This window comes from Vicia villosa, unplaced genomic scaffold (genome assembly GCF_029867415.1).
Source record: "Vicia villosa cultivar HV-30 ecotype Madison, WI unplaced genomic scaffold, Vvil1.0 ctg.001121F_1_1, whole genome shotgun sequence".
NCBI lineage: Eukaryota > Viridiplantae > Streptophyta > Magnoliopsida > Fabales > Fabaceae > Vicia > Vicia villosa.
This window is the reverse complement of record NW_026705488.1, coordinates 414,722-434,478: the sequence shown is the minus strand read 5'-3', so window position 1 is coordinate 434,478 and position 19,757 is coordinate 414,722. Positions and strand designations below refer to the sequence as shown.

Genomic DNA, 19,757 nt, shown 5'->3' with positions numbered 1-19,757 from the left:
AAACAGCAGCTTATTGATTTTGGCGTCAAACCTGACCGGATACCTATCATGTGTGACAACACAAGCGCCATCAACTTAAGCAAAAATCCTGTTCTACATTCACGGACCAATAGGGGTGGGAATAGGCCAGGCCGGCCTACAGGGGCCTACAGCCTGGCCTATTAAAGCCTGGTCTGGCCTGACCTGTTTATTGAAAAGGCTGGGTTTAGGCTTTTTAAAAAGTCTATTTACTTAAATAGGCTAGGCTTAGGCTATTAAAAAAGCCTATAAAGCCTAATAGGCCGGCCTGTTTAGTAAATATATTATTTTTGTTAATTACAAATCCTTGAAAGTTGGAATAATCAATTAATATAATAAAAACTGTAATCACGTACAAAAAAAAATAGAAACTGAAGAGATACAATATATTTAGAATTTGAAGGGACTTCTTTCAAAACCGGAGTCTCACTGTGTGATAGAAACCCTAATACAAACTAAGAGAACGGTGTCGGCAAATCTCTTTCACAAAACTGAAGCTACAAGTGATTATCCACTTAAGCTACAATTGTTTATTAAAAGGTAAGTAAATAATACTTTTATTGATTGATTGTTTGTTTTTGTTTTTAATCCTCTATTTGCTTTTGCACTGTCGTAGAAAGGACAAACAACTGTACTGTACATACAACAAACCAATGCAAGAATACCATAAGGTTTCAACACACCCTTTAGAAATTTGTTTGATTATTAAAGAAACAAACCTTTCAATAATGAAAATATTATATGGTTTTTTCTTTCTGACACAAAAAAAATATATATTAGGCTATGAATCTAGTATGTGTTAGTTAGTTATCATTAAGAATAATTTTATTTTTTCTTGTAGATTTTTTCAATTGTTTGTCTAAGGTTCTATGTAATTTACTCTCTATAGAAACAACACACAGTGTAAACACTACTCTATATATTTTATTTATATAATTTAATATAATTTTTGTGATGATAATGTGTGGTTCTACATATTTGTGTCTGTTAGTGAAGATGCATGTTACAATGATTGTTAGAATAATATTATGTGTGTTGTTTATATATTTGATATTTTTTTATTTCTTTCTTGTCTTTAACTCAAAATGGATATACACTACCTTTTATTCATTTATCTATGGATATGCTTGAATAATTTGTTAATGGTTATAAATATATGTTGAATAAATTTTATACTCATTGCTAAAAGTTTAATGATTATGATGAAAATTGGAAAATAATTTGAACCTTATGGTATACTTACGTTAGTGACTCTGTTGATGGAAAAAGATGGGTGGGGTTGGTTGATTAAATTTAGTTAACTTAATTTTTTAATTTTGTAGGAATCTAATTAACTATTGTTAAATTTGAACACAATAGTGAGCATTATTAATTAATGGTTTTGGTTTTCATATTTGCATCATTGAGCATTATTCTATTTACTATTACACATTCTAATTCAAGTTTTTACTCTTTCCAGTAAATGACTTCTTCTTTGAATAATAATGAGGTGAGTGAACAAGTGGCTATAGATTCAATTCAAGTAGAAGCAAACACAACACAAGAAAGTCGGGAACCTGAACATGAACAAGAACCAGAATCAGTTGTTGGGAGAAAGAGGAGAAAAACATCAAGCATTTGGAAAGATTTTGATGAAGTTGAAATTAAAAAAGGTGTGATGAAAGGGGTTTGCAAATACTGTAAACTCCAATTTGCTACTGGTGGGCCGCAATCTAGCACTAGTCATATGAAAAGGCATATTGATAAATGTTTGAAAAAGAAGTTGCACGAGTCTACCGAAAAGAGACAAACAACCATTCCATTTCAGCCTTCAAATTCAGGTAATCCCTTTATTACTTCTGGTGCTAGATACTCTAATGAAAAGATGAGGGAAATAATTGCAACCGCTATCATGGTCCATTAATATCCTTTTAGCATTGTTGAAGATGACATTTGGATGTGGGGTTTCCAATATGCAAACTCAGATTTTCATAAGGTTACTCATAAAACAATAAGGAGTGATAGTGTGGCATTATTTGAGAGGGAGAAGAAAGTGTTGAAGAAAATTTTAGAAAGTGTGGGAAAGATAAGTTTAACTACTGATATGTGGAAATCAAGCCACCAGGTAGTTGAGTATATGGTTATCATAGGACATTTCATTGATTCAGAATGGAATCTTCAAAAAAGAGTTTTGAGTTTTGTGAAAGTCCCTGCACCAAGGCGTGGAATTGATGTGGCTGATTCTATTTATAAATCTTTGAAAACTTGGGGGATTGAAAATAAAGTTTTTTTAGTATCTTTTGATAATGCCTCTTATAATGATTCATGTTTAAGATGTCTCAAAGATGATTTATCTCTAACTAGTAAGTTAATCCTTGATGGCTCTTTGTTTCATGTTAGATGTTGTGCTCATATATTGAATTTGTTGGTGCAAGATGGCCTTAGTAAAATTAAGGACATCATTTTCAATATTCGTGAAAGTGTCAAATATATTAATCACAATGATGGAAGACTAAAGGCATTTTGTGATGTGGTTGAGCAGAAAAGTTTGAAAGAAAGGAAACTCATTATTGATTGTCCAACAAGATGGAATTCAACCTTTAATATGTTGTCAACTGCTTTGAATTTTAAGATTGCATTTGCAGCCTATAAAGAAAGAGAGCCTCATTATGATTATGCCCCTTTTCCTGAAGAATGGAACAAAGTTGAGAAAGTTTGTAAACTTCTAGAAGTGTTTAATCGTGCTACTCATGTTATTTCAGGTAGTTTATCAACAATTTTTTTCACTTTAAAATTATCAATAATATTATAATTTTTTACTATAACTACTATTTTAAATGTAGGTAGTGAGTATCCGACTGAAAATTTGTATTTGTCTGAAGTTTGGAAGGTGAAAGAAATACTTGATAAGGCGGGTGAAGATGAAGATCTCTTCATGAGAGAAATGGCAGGTCCAATGAAAATAAAGTTTGACAAATATTGGGGGGAGTGTAATATGTTGATGGCTATAGCTAGTGTTTTGGATCCTAGGTGCAAATTTCATATGGTGCGTATATGTTTTCCCAAGATTTATAAATCTAAAGAAGTTGCTTATGAGAATATAATGAAGGTTAGGTGTTCATTGGAAGAGTTATATGATGAGTATGTAGCTCTATCTTTGGCAGAGTCTTCGTCTTCTATTGTTAATTTGGATAGTAATAATTCATCATCTTCTCAAGTAAATGTCGTAACTGTCAAAACTGGATTTGATGAAATTATGAGCATTATTCAAGAAAGTGAAGCCATTTCTCCAATAAAATCCGAATTACAAGATTATCTTGATGAAGGTATTTACATTCCTAAAAGTGCCTCTTTTTGTGCTTTGGACTGGTGGAGGAACAATAGCATGAAATATAAGACATTATCTAAGATGGCTGCGGATATACTAGCTATTCCAATCTCAACTGTGGCTTCTGAGTCCATATTCAGTGCTGGAGGTAGAGTTATTGATGAACACCGCTCTATGCTAAATGAAGAATCTGTTGAAGCTCTCATTTACGGTGGGGATTGGTTTCGTCAGAAGTATAATGTGAAGAAAAAATCAAAGGTTATTATTTTTTTATTTTATTATATGTTATTATTAAGTAATATTTATTCATTATTATCAACTTTTGTTCATTTAATATATATATATATATATATATATATATATATATATATATATATATATATAATATTTTTAGTCTAATAACTAACGTATATCTTTCTTCTTTCTTTCGATTTTGAAGGTTGAAAGAGAGGAGATAAATATCACCTTGAAGATTTGATATCACTTTTGTTTGAATATGAAATATGTTTTATTTATTTGCGTTTAAGGAGTTATTCATATTTTGTTCTATAATTTAAGAGTTTGGATTTGAGAAGCCAATGAACTATTTATATTTGATATTTTTTAATGTTCTTTTAGTAATTTTGTAATGTTAAAGTATGACATAGATACTATTATGTTGCTACAATGGCATGATAGATATGCAACTGTTAAGTGTTAAGTTTTTTGCTATTATCTTGCTACAAATGCAACTTTTAAGCGTTAAGTTGTTTGCTTATCATGTCAATTATTTTGTTTCAATGTTAGGTATAATCTTGCTTCTAGTTATGTGGTGGTGGGCTTCTAAAAGTTTTCTTTAAAAAAAATTAGGCCAAATAATATATAAAATATTATATAATCTATTCAAAATTAAATTAAATGAATTATTTGAAAGTCTTCATGAAAAATAGGCTTTTTAAATAGGCTTTAAGGCCAGGCCAGACTTTTAAATAGGCCAGGCCAGACCAAAAAAAAGAGCCTATAATAGGCCATAGGCCAGGCTCAGGCATTATAAATGTACCGTAGGCCAGTCTCAGGCCTTCTAAAGCCTGGCCTGGTCTATTCCCACCCCTACGGACCAAACATATAGAAATAAGGCACCACTTCTTAAGATATCATGTAGAAAAAGGGGAAGTTATGTTTGAACATGTTGAGAGCAAGAAGCAATTAGCGGACATCTTCACTAAACCTCTTGCAACTGAGCCTTTCTTCAACATTCGCAGAGAATTAGGGATATTGGATATCTCTAATTTGAGCCAAACATGGTTATGGCTATATATTTATTTTCTCGTCTATCTATTTGTTATTTTAATGCTAACATTCTTCTCTAGTATGAAGGTAGTACGTACGCAGCCTGTCAAGGATCGTACTACATTGATCAAAGGAACATCCTATCACTCATATCATGATGACAAGATATCAGAAGATCGAGAAAGCGGTAACATGTTTGTTGTTCACTTCCAAAAATATTATTGATTATGTAATATGCAATCAATTAACATGATTATAGTGACATCCTATATGCTTCTCGTCATTTCTCAATCACATATATATTATTCATCATGAGCATAATGTATCAAGATTAAGAATCACAACACTTAACATTGCATTTGATAGATTAAGCATACATAGTCAATTCTTAAGTATTTGTTGCAATTCATGCATTTTGAGTCGACCCAAAATGCCTATACGTCGACCTATTGAAGCTGCTTTCAAAAAGGAGAAAATTATTGTCAGTTACGTCGACCTAATCTGTCTCTAGGTCGACCTACTCTGCTATCAACTAAAAGTTGCAGCTATTGCTTCATTTAGGTCGACGCAACCTTCTCTTTGGGTCGACCCACTGAGACTTAAATTCCCAAATTTGGGCTTTTAGGTCGACCCGACCCATGCATCTTTTCTATTCATTCATTCATATTACATTTTCCTCTTCCTCAAACCACTCCTACCCTACGGCAACCCTAATTCTCCAAGTATCAAATCTCTCAAACTCTAAGCCATCTTCAATTTGTCTCAACATCTTCACTCAATTATCTCAACATCATGCCTCCCAAGTCAAGAAAAGGAAAAGAAGTCGCGTCCGGATCCGCTTCTCGACCGGTAAGTGCTCTTGCCCTTGTTCATCCAGATTGTAAGGCTGAATTTGAGAAATATCATCTAAAAAGAAAGATTATTAAGCAGTATGTGTACAACCCTAAGGTAGCTGACCGTATGAACATTCCAGAAATTACTAGTTTAGTTCAACATCAACATATTGGTCCACTGTTGGAGTGTGATACCGCATATAATGAGGATGTAGTTCGTGCTTTCTATGCCAGTTTACAGACGGTTGATGGATGTACTTTTCGGTATAAGATGGGCTCGCGCTCACACTTTGTTGATAAACCAGTTTGGATGAGTATTTTTGGCCTTACAATGACAGGTGATGAGTTTTGTATTACGGATGGTGATTTTCCCGCAAATTATGATCATATGGCTTACATGCGATCAATTCTCAAGGACCCAACAGTTCTTGACAATCCAAATGAAACCATAATTGCCGGGCATCTCAAGAGAAATCCTAGACTTCTAAATTGGATTATCTCCCGTATCATTCGACCACGGTCGGGTGGATACTCTAGGATTGAAAAGAATGAGATAATATTGATGTATTTGCTGGAAAATAGGACTCGTGTTCACTAGCCACATTTTTTGGCCAACAAATTCTATGAAGTCAAGAACAAAACCACGACCTTATGCTATGGATCGATAATTCAGAAAATAGTGAATCACTTCGCATGATAGTTGATGGGCTGACACATATAAGAATCAAACCTCCACAGGAATTCTCCCAAACCACCTTAACTCTTATGGGGTACCACTGGGACCCAATGAAGAAAGCATACTATCTAATTCAAAAGGGCACCGGAAAGATCATCTACAACTATGATGATCCTGCTGAATTTGGTCCACAAGGAGGAAATGAAGACGAAGAACCTGAATTAGACATGAATATTGATGATGATCATGTCATGGAAGATGTTCCTCAAGATGTCAACTCAAATTGGCACTATGTACCACCTCAAGAAGAGGAAATTCCTTGGAGGGTATAAAGCTCCACCACAACCTGATCAATCTACTATCATCACCATGCTGGAAAATATGCAACTTCTTCAACAACAACGCTATGATGCGCAACAACTACAGTTTGAGGATATGCAACAACTCTAACAAGAGCGCTACAATGAGCAATAAATTTAGTTTGAAAATCTGAAGAGATTAGCTTAGGAGCATAAGAGTGACTTTGAAACGTTTACTTCCAATCTCACTGAAAGACAAAACAGATTTGAGGAAACGACAAACAATCGTCATACAAATCTGAGTCAAAGCTTCAACATTCTCAATAGGAGTGTTCTTGAACTACTTGAGCAGGTTGAAGAGGATCGTCCTCAAGGATTTCAAAGAGGAAGAGATGGTCGCTACCATGGGAGAGGAAGATGTTAGGAGAGCATTTCATTACATTAGTTCATAGCATTGCATATCATATCATATCACTTGCTTATGTTTGTTTTATATTGACTATTTCGGTATTTTGTAATTGTGACATACTTTAACTTTGGCCTTTATAATCTACTATGTTCCTTTTATCTTGTTTATTATTGTTCTGTGTGCCTTCTCCTATTACCCTCCTTGTTTCATTTTTGATGTTGTCAAAGGGGGAGTATGAGAGTATGAGAGTACGGGGGAGCATACGCTTTAAAGTACGGGGGAGCTTATATCAGATTACATCATTCAACAAATGCTTATATCAGATTACATCATTCAACCAATGTTTGCCATCATCAAAAAGGGGGAGTATGTAAGTGCAAGCATATACTCATCAATAGTTTTTGATTCATGGCAAACATCTTCATTGAACAAACATCAAGCTACAAGTGAATGATATAAGGAAAAGCAAGATTTCAGCACTTTTGGACATCTTAGGTCGACTCAACACAAGCCTAGGTCAACCTAGAATACTACAACCAGCTTGTGGAAGAAATTGGTCCACTTAGGTCAACCCATTCTGCCCCTAGGTCGACGCAAACTGAAGGGAGCAAAAAGGTTTCACTTCTGCTCCATTTAGGTCGACTCAACCATCTGCCTAGGTCAACCTAAAATGATGAAAAATCATAAGAACCAAAGTTAGCTGCTTTTAGGTCGACCCAGAGTCCCAACAGATCGACTCAACTGAAGACAAATATCAAACTGCTGAATCTATTCCATTTAGGTCGACCCAAGCAATGGAGTAGGTTGACCTATCACCCCAAAACTTACCAAATTTTGTATCTGCCTTCAGCCAACTCTGCTAGCACCTATATATATCATTTTCAGCTAATTATTAAAGTCAACACCAACAACTGAAAAATACATAAAGTCTTCTCATCTTCTATCTTCTTCTCAACTCCAATACAACTACACATAACAATTCTTGTGGTGAGGGTTTGTGATCAAGATTGATAACGTCCATGGAAAGGAATTTAAGGTTCCCAGTGGGTGAAGATTTGTGGGGTTATTGGTGAATAAAATATGCGGATTTTGTCCTCCAAGATTGGTGAATTTTGGGGGTTTTTTATCAAAAGGCTTAATCAATGATTCAGCTGAGTGTAGAAGTTGAAGAACAAGGGGTCAATCAATTCATAACACTGCAGAAAGGGAATCAACGAAAAGCTCTTGGAAGATACTTGATATGGCTCAAGATCAATGGGAGAAGATACAAAGAATCAACATATTCGGTTTATCGTTATTGCTTTGTTATCTTCTTGTATAAACTCTTTTCAATCATAATGAAAGACATCCCAATTCCCATTTGGAATTGGGGGCAGATGTAGTCGTAGTGAGGACGATCGACGAACTGCCTGAACAAATATCGTGTTCGTTATCGCTTTTATCTTTTCGATTACGTTGTGCTTATTTCTGGTTATAATCGCAAATTGATTAACGAATCAACATGTTAAACTTGTGTGATAAAATCCTGCAAACACATCATAAGTCATCACACATTGATTCACAATTCAATTTGATTATTATACACCACGTGTTTGATATATTGCTTCCTTCATTATTCAAAGTCATTGGAAACAAGCTTATCCAAGTTAAACACTTAAACGATTTATCGTAGCATAACATGTTGATTCTCTAATAGTATTTCCATTTTCACATCATAATCAGTTTGTGGTTTAAAAACATATCTGATCCTTCCCGTAGCGGTTCAGAATAGAAGCGAGTCGATTCCTAAACGCTTTCGCCATATTTTTTAAGAAAAATCCGAATAAATTCTGAAGTATCTATTCACCCCCCCCCCCCTCTAGATACGTAAGCCAAGCGTCTAACATGATGAAGTCATTCATGAGGTAAAACTCATAGGTAAAAATTGTTTTAATTTCGTAAACTTCTCTACATTTTTTAAAAAAAAAAAGTCTTTTCCCATTCTTTTTGCTAATGACAAAGGGGGAGAAGATATATATGTGTATGTGTATGCTTGTCTCTAACTACTGCAGCCCAAAAGAAAGATACAAAATCTATATGAATCAAGGGAGAACTTTGATCAAGGGGGGGTTATCAAAGATAGGGGGAGCATTCACATAAGAGATTCAAGTTTTTCAAGAGATCCAAGCATTCCAACTTTCAATTGTTTGTCATCATCAAAAAGGGGGAGAATGTGAAGTCAAGACTCTTAATCCAATGTGTTTAGATGAAGACAAAATGAATGTCAAATAATCATATTAAAAAGTATGGAAAAAGCTTCAAGAACAATGTATCAATTCAAGTGTCCAAGTCTTATCATGAGCAAAAGGTAGCACCAAATTATTCATGATTAAAGTTGAAGACGAAGCATGGATCTTGATTGATAGAGGTACAAGCATGCAATTATATTGATAATTTTAGTGCTCAAATTATTCTCCAAAAAATCACTTGCATGCATTGGTCATTTGTGTTCAAAATCACTTTCAAACATATTTTTTTAATCATATTTGAACCATGTTAAATCTCTTTTAAATATAATTTTTTTATCATGTTTGGACCATATTAAATCACTTTCAAATATAATATATTGACTTGAATAAATCAATAGATGTTGCATTAGGTTGGTTCAAATATTTAGACAATTCTTTAAATATTTTAATTTTTTCAAACATGCAGTTTTTGGTAAATTATGGTGTTCACTTAATAAATCATTTAAGTTCTCTTGGAAAGAAAGTCTCTACCGAGGAACAAAATCTAAAGGTGCTTAGATCCTTAACAAGAGAATAGCAACCAAAAGTAACGGTGATATCCGAGAAGAAGAATCTATCTAGAATGACTTCCGCAACATTGTTCGGAAAACTTCAAGAATATGAAACAGAACTCGGAAGACTTGAAACACATGAAGTTCAAGTAAAAGATTCAAAATACATTGGCTTAAATACGAGAGTCAAACATCATGATAGCAATCAAGAAGAATCCACTAGTGAAGAAGATGATGATTTTATAAAGAAATTTGAAAAGTTTCTAAGAAAAGAAAGGAAAAAGGAGATCAGTAAAGGGGAAGCACCAACAAGGAAAGTTAAATGTTTTGAATGTGGAGAAAAAGAACATGTCAAAAGTGAATTCCCTACACTTGAAAAGAAGAATAAATACTTCAAGAGAAATAAGGATAAAAAGTCAAAGAAATCATATATAGCATGGGAAGATAATGAAGTAAGTTCATCTTCCGATTCCAAAAGCAAAGAATATACAAATCTAGCATTCATGGCTTCACACCATTCAGATGATGAAGACGATGAGGTTAGTAATGAATTTTCCATTTATGATCATGATGCACAAGGTGCCATAAACGAACTATTAAATGAATGCAAAATGCTATATAGAACCATATCGACACAAGAGAAAAAATCAAATCTCTTGAAAAAAAATTGATACTATGCAAAAAGATTTCAAGATTGAAAAGAAACAATATGTTGATAAAGAAAAACAAAAATCTACATGTAATAATTATGAATCTCTTTCTTTTCAAATTGTCCAATTAAAGAGAGTCCTAGAAAGATATGAAAAAGGGCAAATTGGTTTAGAGGGTGTCCTTAGTCAACAAAGATATTCTAATGATAAAAGTGGGCTTGGTTATTCAAAGTTCTCAATACCAATTTCTTACAAAATTGTTTATGTTAAAGCTAATGACTAAACATCCCAAGAGAAAGTTAACAAGCCTAAAGTGTTTCATCACCATCCTAGTAAAAGATTTCCTAAAAAGAAACCTTATGTTCCTAGATATAGAAGTAATTTTGTTCCTACATGTTTTTACTGTGGTATAAGTGGCTATACACCTAATGCTTGCTATGTTAGAAATTTTAGTGTGGCAAGTGGTCATTATGTGCGGGTTAAGAAAGGAACTAACTATGATGGATCCAAAGCACATTGGGTACCAAATCAAACTTAGTTTGTTTTGTAGGTTTACTTAAGGACCACTTAAAATATATGGTGCTTTTTTGTAAGTGGCCGGTGGTTCTAAGAATTTGATGGGAGACATAAACTAACTTTCAAATCCAGTTCTAAAAGTCCAAGGGTTATTTCATACGGGGAGTACCTTAAAGGAAGAATTCTTCGCATTGGCAAAGTTGAAGTACTAACTTTCACATCCATTTGAAGATGTACTTGATGTTGAAAGACTAAAGAAAAATCTTCTAAACAAGAGACAACTTTATGACAAAGGCTTCAAAATTATATTCACCAAAGATGAATGTTTTGATGAAGTCATTCATGAGGTAAAACTCATAGGTAAAAATTGTTCTTATTTTCGTAAATTTCTCTACATTTTTATAAATAAAAAAAAAGAGTCTTTTCCCATCCTTTTTGCTAATGACAAAGGGGGAGAAGATATATATGTGTAGTATGTGTATGCTTGTCTCTAACTATTGCATCCCAAGAGAAAGATACAAAATATATATGAATCAAGGGAGAGCTTTGATCAAGGGGGGGTTATCAAAGATAGGGGGAGCATTCACATAAGAGATTCAAGTTTTTCATGAGATTCAAGTTATCAAATATATTTGGTTTTTTTGTGATTTTTTAAGAGTTTGTTTAGGGTTCTGGAGGCTCAGATTATGTGTCCTTTAGGTCTAAATATGTTGAGTATATATAGAGGATGGAATTAGGGTAACAAATTTGGGAAGGAATCAATTGCTTGATTGGAAGAAATTTGATTTGATTTCTTGCACCAAAACTTTCTTTTTTAAGTTCAAATCTATTTTATGCACTTTCTCACGTTTTTTCTTTTTGTTTTTTGCACTTGGATTATTTGAAACAGATCATGACTTGGCAAATCAAATATATAATCTCTTAATATTAAATCATGATTTTATTTGATTTAAATTGAATTTAAATGAATAAATTCAAAGATAATTGAAATAAAAGCATAAAATAAATAAAAATTGATTCATGGGCCTCTTATAAGCTTGTATCCACGTGGGCAACTCCAAATTATAGGCTCAATACTCAAAAGTTAAAAATTCACCAATTAGAGTTTCATATTTTTCTTGAACTTTTTCCAACTTCTGTCAATCATAACTCACTCAATTTTTATCATATGGAGATGATCTTGTACTTTTTGGAAAGCTCAAGATGTCTACTACAACCCCCTTTGGAACTTGTTTTGCATTTGAATAATTTATTTAGGTGATATTGGCTCTGACAAAATATTGCTTTTTTGTGGACTTCTAGAAGGATCTGTAATGTTTTGACTCCTATCTTTTAATTGAAGAATATCTTGGACTTTGACCCAACGTCAAAGTTGTAGAGAATTAAATTTCCTTGAGAATGATCTTTGGTTGAGAAAAAAAGATGAAGTATGTGAAAGTTATGACTGGTCAAAGTTGGGGTTGACTTTCCTTCAAAAATAACCAAAACCCTAATATAGTAACATTTGATATTTGATGAGTTTTGACATGAATCATGATCAACCCTTGATCAAATGATGAATATGACTTCAAATGGTTGATGTTGACCAAAAATCTTGAGTTTGACTATATATTGACCATAATTGACTTTTTGCCTGATATAGTTGACTGTTGGTCAACTGACTGACTGGGCAAACTTGTGATTCAAGGATTGAAACTTGGTATGAGGATACTTTGAAGCATATGAGACACCATGAAGTCCAATTGAGTCCTTGGAGGCTCAATTCCCTTTGATTAAATAAAAACCTAGTTATGGTCCTATTGCTTAGAAAGGGTTTTGCCTGGTGAAACTGTAACGCCCCGATTATTTAATTATTTATTTAATTAAATTTCCTTATTTTATTTTCAGAATTTATCGGTTGAGAATTATTTTGTGGAGAATAAGTATTGATGTCGGCAAATGAATTATTATATCGGCGGAATATTATTCAGTGATGTATTGGTTATTTCGGATTATTTTTCTTATTGGGCCTAAATTAGTTTGTGAAAAGGAAGTGAAAGACTAAGTCCAATTGGAATAATAAAATTAGGGTTTTAGAGATTGAGAAGTGGAGTGTATCATTTTGGAGAGAACAAAATTTGAAGAGAAAGAGGCAAGCCTTGGAGAAGGGAAATAAGCTTGAAGATTTCCATCCATGGTGCCTAATCGGAAGTGCAATCGGAGACCCAGCAAGTTGCTTCAAATTGATTAAGGTAAGGGTGGGGTTATCTTCCTATAATGGGGCTCATTAACAATTGTATGTGGGGGATTGGATGTGTAGATTTATTGCTTTTGTTTTAAATTGTTGCTAGAAATTGGAAATCCATGAAATACTGCTAGCTGTAAATCGCTGTTGTTGTTTGAAATTGTCGTGTTAACTCATTTCTGGAAATTGAAATTTTGCCGTTGTCGCTAGTAGCTGGTATGATTTTGTTTGTTGCTGTTTGTGTATTAATCGTGAGAATTGAATACGTGAACTCATGACGTTCGTCCAAGAAATCCATGGCGGACGACAGCTCCTTAGCCCATGATGGGCGGCACCACTTAGGCTGGTACAAGTGACGTCTTTCCTTTAGCAACAACACCATCATATGTTATAATTCAACACACCATAATTAAATTATAATAAACATTAGATCCATAAACCTAGAAAAATAGCAGATCGTGATGAGTATACCTTTATGCTTATTCTATGTTTTTGGTTATGATATTTAATCCAACATTCCAGCTGCACTAGTCTAGGAAATATTCAAATGCTTAGTGCATTGTTAATTACTAGCAAATGATTTATTCAAATATTTTAGTATTGAGCCATTGACAACCGTAAAGTTCAATTTGATGATAAGAAGTCAAAAGTAGCACATAGATCAAGTTAGTAGTGAAGAATGTTTTGTTGTTTTGTTCTTGTTTTGTTCTGTTTTGTTCATGTATTCCTGATGTGTGATGATACATTGTTCCATGTTTGCTTACTGTTCCTAAAGTAAATAGTATAATGACATATATAATGAAAATGAACCATGATTATGAGGGGTTATAAAATAGCAAGATTTAGTCCTTAATTAACATGAAAATGTTCAAATTATTCGATGAATGTATAACCGAAAATTAATGGAATTGTGTCCAATTAACCGTTATTGAATTGTGATTATATCCTTGGCTTTGTTGTGAATAACTTGTGACTGTTGTTGCTAATAGTATTGACCGTCGATTTGATGAATTGTCGGAATTGTTCTGTTGTTATGTGAAATTGTTGTATTATGGGTGAAGTGTTATTACCTTTTATGATAAATGATGGTTGTGATATGGGCATGTGTCTTGTGACAAATATTTGGTGAAGTAAATGATGATGATGATGATCATGTTGTGTTGATGTTGTTAATATGTGAGGTTACATGTTCGTCGTGATATACCGAAGCATGTTGATGTCGTGATGATTTTATTTCTATGTGAAGATGAAAGATTATTTGTGACGTTGAATTACCTCTAATAATCGGTAATTATCAGTGATGTAGGCGTATCCCTAGTGATAATGTATGATTGTGATGAGTATGTTGGGTATGTCTTGTTTGTCGAGTCACATTTCATGAGCATACTCTGTGATGGCCTGGATTGGCAAAATTAGTGACGAAGGTTTATTCCTTATGCCTCTAAATTGGGCAATTAGTGACGGGGGCTGAATTTCCGATTGGTACCACATGCATATACATGAGTCATGTCCCATGTGTCTTATGTGATTCATAGTTATGACGTTTTGTGACTACATCGTGATGGTACACTGTAACTTGTTAAATGATGGATGTATGTGAAAATGTGAATTGATGATTTTGTGAATAGTATGAAGATATAAATATCTATGAATGCGATTAACTGAACATGTCTTGTGTAATTTATATGCGATATTTGGTGACTAGATGTGTCACTTATATATGTTTTGTGACTAGATGTGTGACTTATATGTGATGTTTCGTGACTAAATGTATGACTTATATGCGGTGATGTTTTGGGACTATAATTGTGACTTTACTTGTGACGTATCGTGAATTAGCTTGCAAAGTAAATGAATCAGATTTATATGTAATTGATGTGATTATGAATTGTGGTGACTCGTTGTGAGATGTAAAGCATGTGAGATTTGTGAATTAGTGAAAGCATGAAGTGTATAGCAATATTAATACTTGCGATGTGATAACTATATATGCCTGGATCCTAATATACAATTGATCATGCGCTCACTTATATGATTTGATATCTCACCCTTTTCTCTTGTTCGCCGTTGCCTTTATATTGGTAACGTGCAGGTGTTCGAGTATGAAGATTTAGTTGCTGTTAATCGAGTCGGTTGTCGCTCTGATACGTAGCACTCGGGGGGGATGATTTATGATGTTTATGATTGTTGTTGTTTATTGTTTTATCTTAGCTGAATAAGATGTTATTGATTCAAAGATTGAGAACTATGATTCTGCCATGTTCTAACAAAAGAAGCTACTTTGTTTTGAAAAGTATTATATGCTGGGTATTTGTTTAATTGATCAAAGAATGTTCTATGTATCCGCTAAATGCGATTAAGTGATTTATTGTGAAATGAATATGTGACGCCTCATTTGTTTGTTGAGAAATTTTGAAACTCTGATTCTCAAATATTGCCGGGTAGAAATGGGGTGCTACAGAAACCTTGAGTTTTTTTTGAACAGTTGAGGATCCTATGAGCATGAGGAGACCATTTTAAAACAAATATCTTAAAATATGGAGGGCAAATTTTTGGGTATGACACCTACTTACCAAGCAGATGAATAAGTAGTAGATAAACCATATTCTCTTTATAACTATGTCTTTAGATTATAGTAAATTTCTTATGTTCATCATTTCAAAAATGTCAAGGAAATGTGGAATACTCTTGAAATGATATATGCAGTTTCTCCAAGTATCAAGCAAAAGGATATGAACACACGAGGCTGAGAAGATGAAGGTGTCACTCTTAAATGCTTTTTAAAACTTAGAAATATTGGAAGTTGTATTGGAACATTTGTAACTAACCAATGTCTAAGAGTTAAATATTGGAAGCTTAATCCAATCTTTAAATAAAAGGATAGGAACCTTCATGAATTTTAGGAAATATCCAAGAAGAATGACATTATAGAGAAATTAAAGGAACTAATTTAGTTACTCAAAGATGAGGATATGAGTGTTGAAAATGAATAATCATCAACTTCATCATACTCCTATCATACAACTCCGATGGAATTCTTCAATAGAACTTACCCAATAGTTGGGATCTTCAAAATATTCCAAATCAAAAGAAGGAACTCCATGTTTAAGAAACTATGAAGAAGAAGTATCTTCAAGTGAAATCTTCGAAAGAAGAAAAACAGAAGAAACATCTAACTCGGGGAGAATTATAAAAGAATCCTCTTCTATCAAAGAAGATGAAGTCTACTTAAAAGCAACCTACATGGTAGATACTATTCAGGTAACTAAACCATCTTATGAATAAATTTTTAGAATAAGCGGTTAATTAATTGACGAAAATATGAAACTGAGAGAACGAAACTTAGATCTTAAGGATTCATTAAGGTATCTGAAAGAAATCAATGAACCATTCAAAATAGAAATAATTAAGATCAGAAACTCAAGACAAGAATGTAAATGTTGTGTCTCTCTAAAAAAGGAAGTAATTGGCTTATGAGAAACTCTAAGTAAGTTTACCCAAGGAAAAGAAAAGCTTGACTTAATATTATCAGGTCAAAAACCTTTCTTAAACAAAAATGGACTAGGATTTAAAGAGGATAGAAAATCTAGTAAAAGCATAGATCATAAGAGAAAGAATGGTCTAGTTTATAAATGAACACAGTATAAAAGAATTGGTCATTTAGAACCTTTTTTTTCGATAAATTGAAAATATCTAAAGGCAACAACCTTAGATCTTTGGAACTAATGCACTTGGGCCTAAGAAGATTTGGGAACCAAAGGTGAAACTTTAGTGTTTTGCAGGTATGCTTTGTAGCTCGAAGCTTTAAAAGGATTATCAACGGAGCTGTGTAAAGCAAGAGTATACTCCCAAGTATATTGATTTTACAAAGTAGTTGATCCAAGGATGCACAATGATGGAAAATATCAATCAGAGCAAAAGGGTTGAGAAGATATGAATTTTTATGATCCTTAGTGGTCAGTTAAATGGATATGCATGTAATGAACATATTCATTTTGTTGCTTATACCAACTCTTTCATCCAAAAATGTATAGAGAAGGATACACCATAATGTGACTGATGTTTCCCTTTAAGGGGAGTATTTATCAAGATCTCTAGATAAAAGAGGCACACACTATTTTAAAAGTCGAAATGATCATAAAACTGTGATTAAACCCTTAAAATAATGGTTGCAATTTTTGCTCATCTTAATAAATTATTGTACTAATCATAAAGACAAGTTTTCAAGCATTTTATAGAAAGAGGTACAAATAAGGCCAAGCAGGGGTGCTGCACACATAGCCCAAATACAAACTATAAATAGGTCAGCCAATCAATTGGCACAATAGACCAGTTGATTAGAACATCTAGAAAATAAAAATTGGAACGTTAGAAATGTCCACAGCGGATAGTTGGATGTGTAATAAATGAAACGGTTATGTGAAACAGATAAATTACAAAAATTAAAGGCTCTAATCAATTGGCACAATCGATTTGATAAATTCTATAAATATAGGTAATTTTCTTCTCATCCCATCATATCCTCATTTGTGCATTACATTAGAAGCACTTTAGTTTTCTGAATCATTAATCATCACCTCAAATGTCCTAAAAAAGAACCCGTTCATCCCATCCATAATCCTCATACTTCTCTGAAGACTTCTCCATGCAAGCTCAAGAAATAAATTTCAATCGGTATTACATCAATATAGAATTGCATGTATCTCACCACTTAGATGGAGATTTCTTCAAAAACTGCTCTTTCATGGACAGTTTCAACTTTGTCGGCTTGAAGAACTTCGTGTTTGAAAAACCTCAAGAGATGTACCTTGAATTAGTGAGAATGTTTTATGCTAGTATTACGTACAAATATGGCATCATCAACTCCAAAGTCAAGAAAACCCTATCACTCTGTTCCTTGAAGATTTTTCTCAAGTGTATATCCTACCCTTTATGGAACAAAACTATGATCAAACCGGTTAGAAGGTAATAAATTTAACATTGATATTCATGCTCACACCATTCTCATTGATCCTTATTCTAGAATCCCAACTCTCTTCACTATCAGTTTCAATCGCCTCGATAGTAGACTGATTCACTACACAATGAATCATGTCCATTTCCCAAAGAAAAGTAACTACAACACCACCAAAAAGCCAGACATCCTCGCAGTTTGGTTGGAGAACTGAGTTGAGAAAAATTAGGCGAATGTTGTACTTCACCACATGTTGGACAGCAAAAGGAAAAATATCACTCTTCCCTATGCTGAACTTGTAACAAATTTTTTGACTTACACCGATTATGCGGTTAGAAGTAAAATTGTATTTTTTTTATTCAAAGAAGATAACTTGTTCCACTATTTCCAAAAAGAGGAAGGAAGAAAAGAAATAATGACCTTCCTCCATCCTCCTCAAACACCCTCAATAACATATGCGGTGAGCAAAGGGAAGTGAATGCAAAGATCAACAAACTCATTAAAAGATGGAAAGAAGAAACCTCATCTCACTTTTGGCTTCAAACGATGATGATGATGATGATGATGATGATGATGAGATAAACTAATTGGTTTTTAGTCACTTATGTTTTTCCATTATAATTTTCCCTTCTAATTCCCTTTTTCTACTTCGTAATTTGAAAATGTTTTCCTTTTGTAATTTAAATTCCTAGTTTATTTTTTCAGTTAATAATTTTCTTCCCTCCCTAAATATTTCTTTCTATTTTCAACTGCTTTATCTTTGCACTAACATAAATTAGTTTTCAAAGCAAGATAATTTTTAAATTAATCACGATTTATGAATATCACAGTTCACCTCCCTCATAGTAAGGAAATATTTTTTCAAATATTTTCTGTTGATGCTTCTACTAAACTTTTCTCCTTCCATGAACACTAGACAATATGCTCTTCCATTATAGCTTTACAAATCATGAAGGGAACTTCCTAGTTTAGCAACCATTTGTGAAACTTAGGATCTTTAATTCCAACTGAAAAAAGTTTCCCAAACCAATTCCCTTTCTCTTAATTGCTGGATCTTTACTCTCTTGTTGTAGGCTCTAGCCATATTTTAGTTTGACTCCTCATTCTAGCCAAGGATATTAATGATCTTTGTCTTGGAATTCTAACTCCATTAACATATCTTATACATTTTCATCAACATTAAATTGTTTTTTCTTGGTAAATTTGATCAAATTTGCATTAAATTCTAGGGGTAACATTGCATCTTGCCATATGTACGATAAAAAAATGTAAACAAAAATTAAATGACAGCTGTGGGATTTGAACCCACGCCCTTTCGGACCAGAGCCTAAATCTGGCGCCTTAGACCACTCGGCCAAACTGTCTTGTTGTTTTGTTTGATCAACTTTGGTTACTTATGTCAACGATTCTTACAACACCATGGGAGTGCTAGTTTTAGATAGAGAAGATGTGAAGATATGCATAGTACCTACACTTGACAATGTAATGATCTATTGACAAAGCCTCTTGTGTAGTAGAAACATGATGGTCATACTAGATCTATGGGTATTAGGTGTATGTCTTATTCGCTTAAGTGCTAATGGGATATTGTTGGTGCGAACCTTATACACCAATAATTTTATATTGAGTTTGGTACTTGCATCGAATTATTTATTAGTAATAATAAGGTATTTCTTAGTTATGTTTGTTTTTTCAAAATAATAAAGTCTCTAGAATAATTGGTTTGTTTAATGAAACATTAAATGAAACTAAATCATGAGATTACATTAAACAAAAGGACATTATTTTTATATGTAGTTGAGCTTTATTGTGAATGTAGATAA

The 19,757-nt window shown here is 33.2% G+C and overlaps 1 protein-coding gene and 1 non-coding gene across 2 annotated transcripts; one reads left to right on the top strand and one right to left on the bottom strand.

Annotated features, from left to right (window-relative positions):
* Positions 1–1,480: 1,480 nt before the first annotated feature.
* Positions 1,481–4,025, top strand: LOC131633359 (zinc finger BED domain-containing protein RICESLEEPER 2-like). The gene is made up of 4 exons (XM_058904069.1): positions 1,481–1,838; positions 1,944–2,759; positions 2,841–3,583; positions 3,963–4,025. The coding sequence occupies exons 1-4, from the start codon at positions 1,481–1,483 to the stop codon at positions 4,023–4,025; spliced, it is 1,980 nt and encodes a 659-aa protein (XP_058760052.1).
* A 15,193-nt stretch (positions 4,026–19,218) lies between these two features.
* TRNAL-UAG (transfer RNA leucine (anticodon UAG)) lies at positions 19,219–19,298 on the bottom strand. The gene has a single exon. It is a non-coding gene; the product is annotated as a tRNA-Leu (tRNA).
* Between the last annotated feature and the right edge of the window lie 459 nt (positions 19,299–19,757).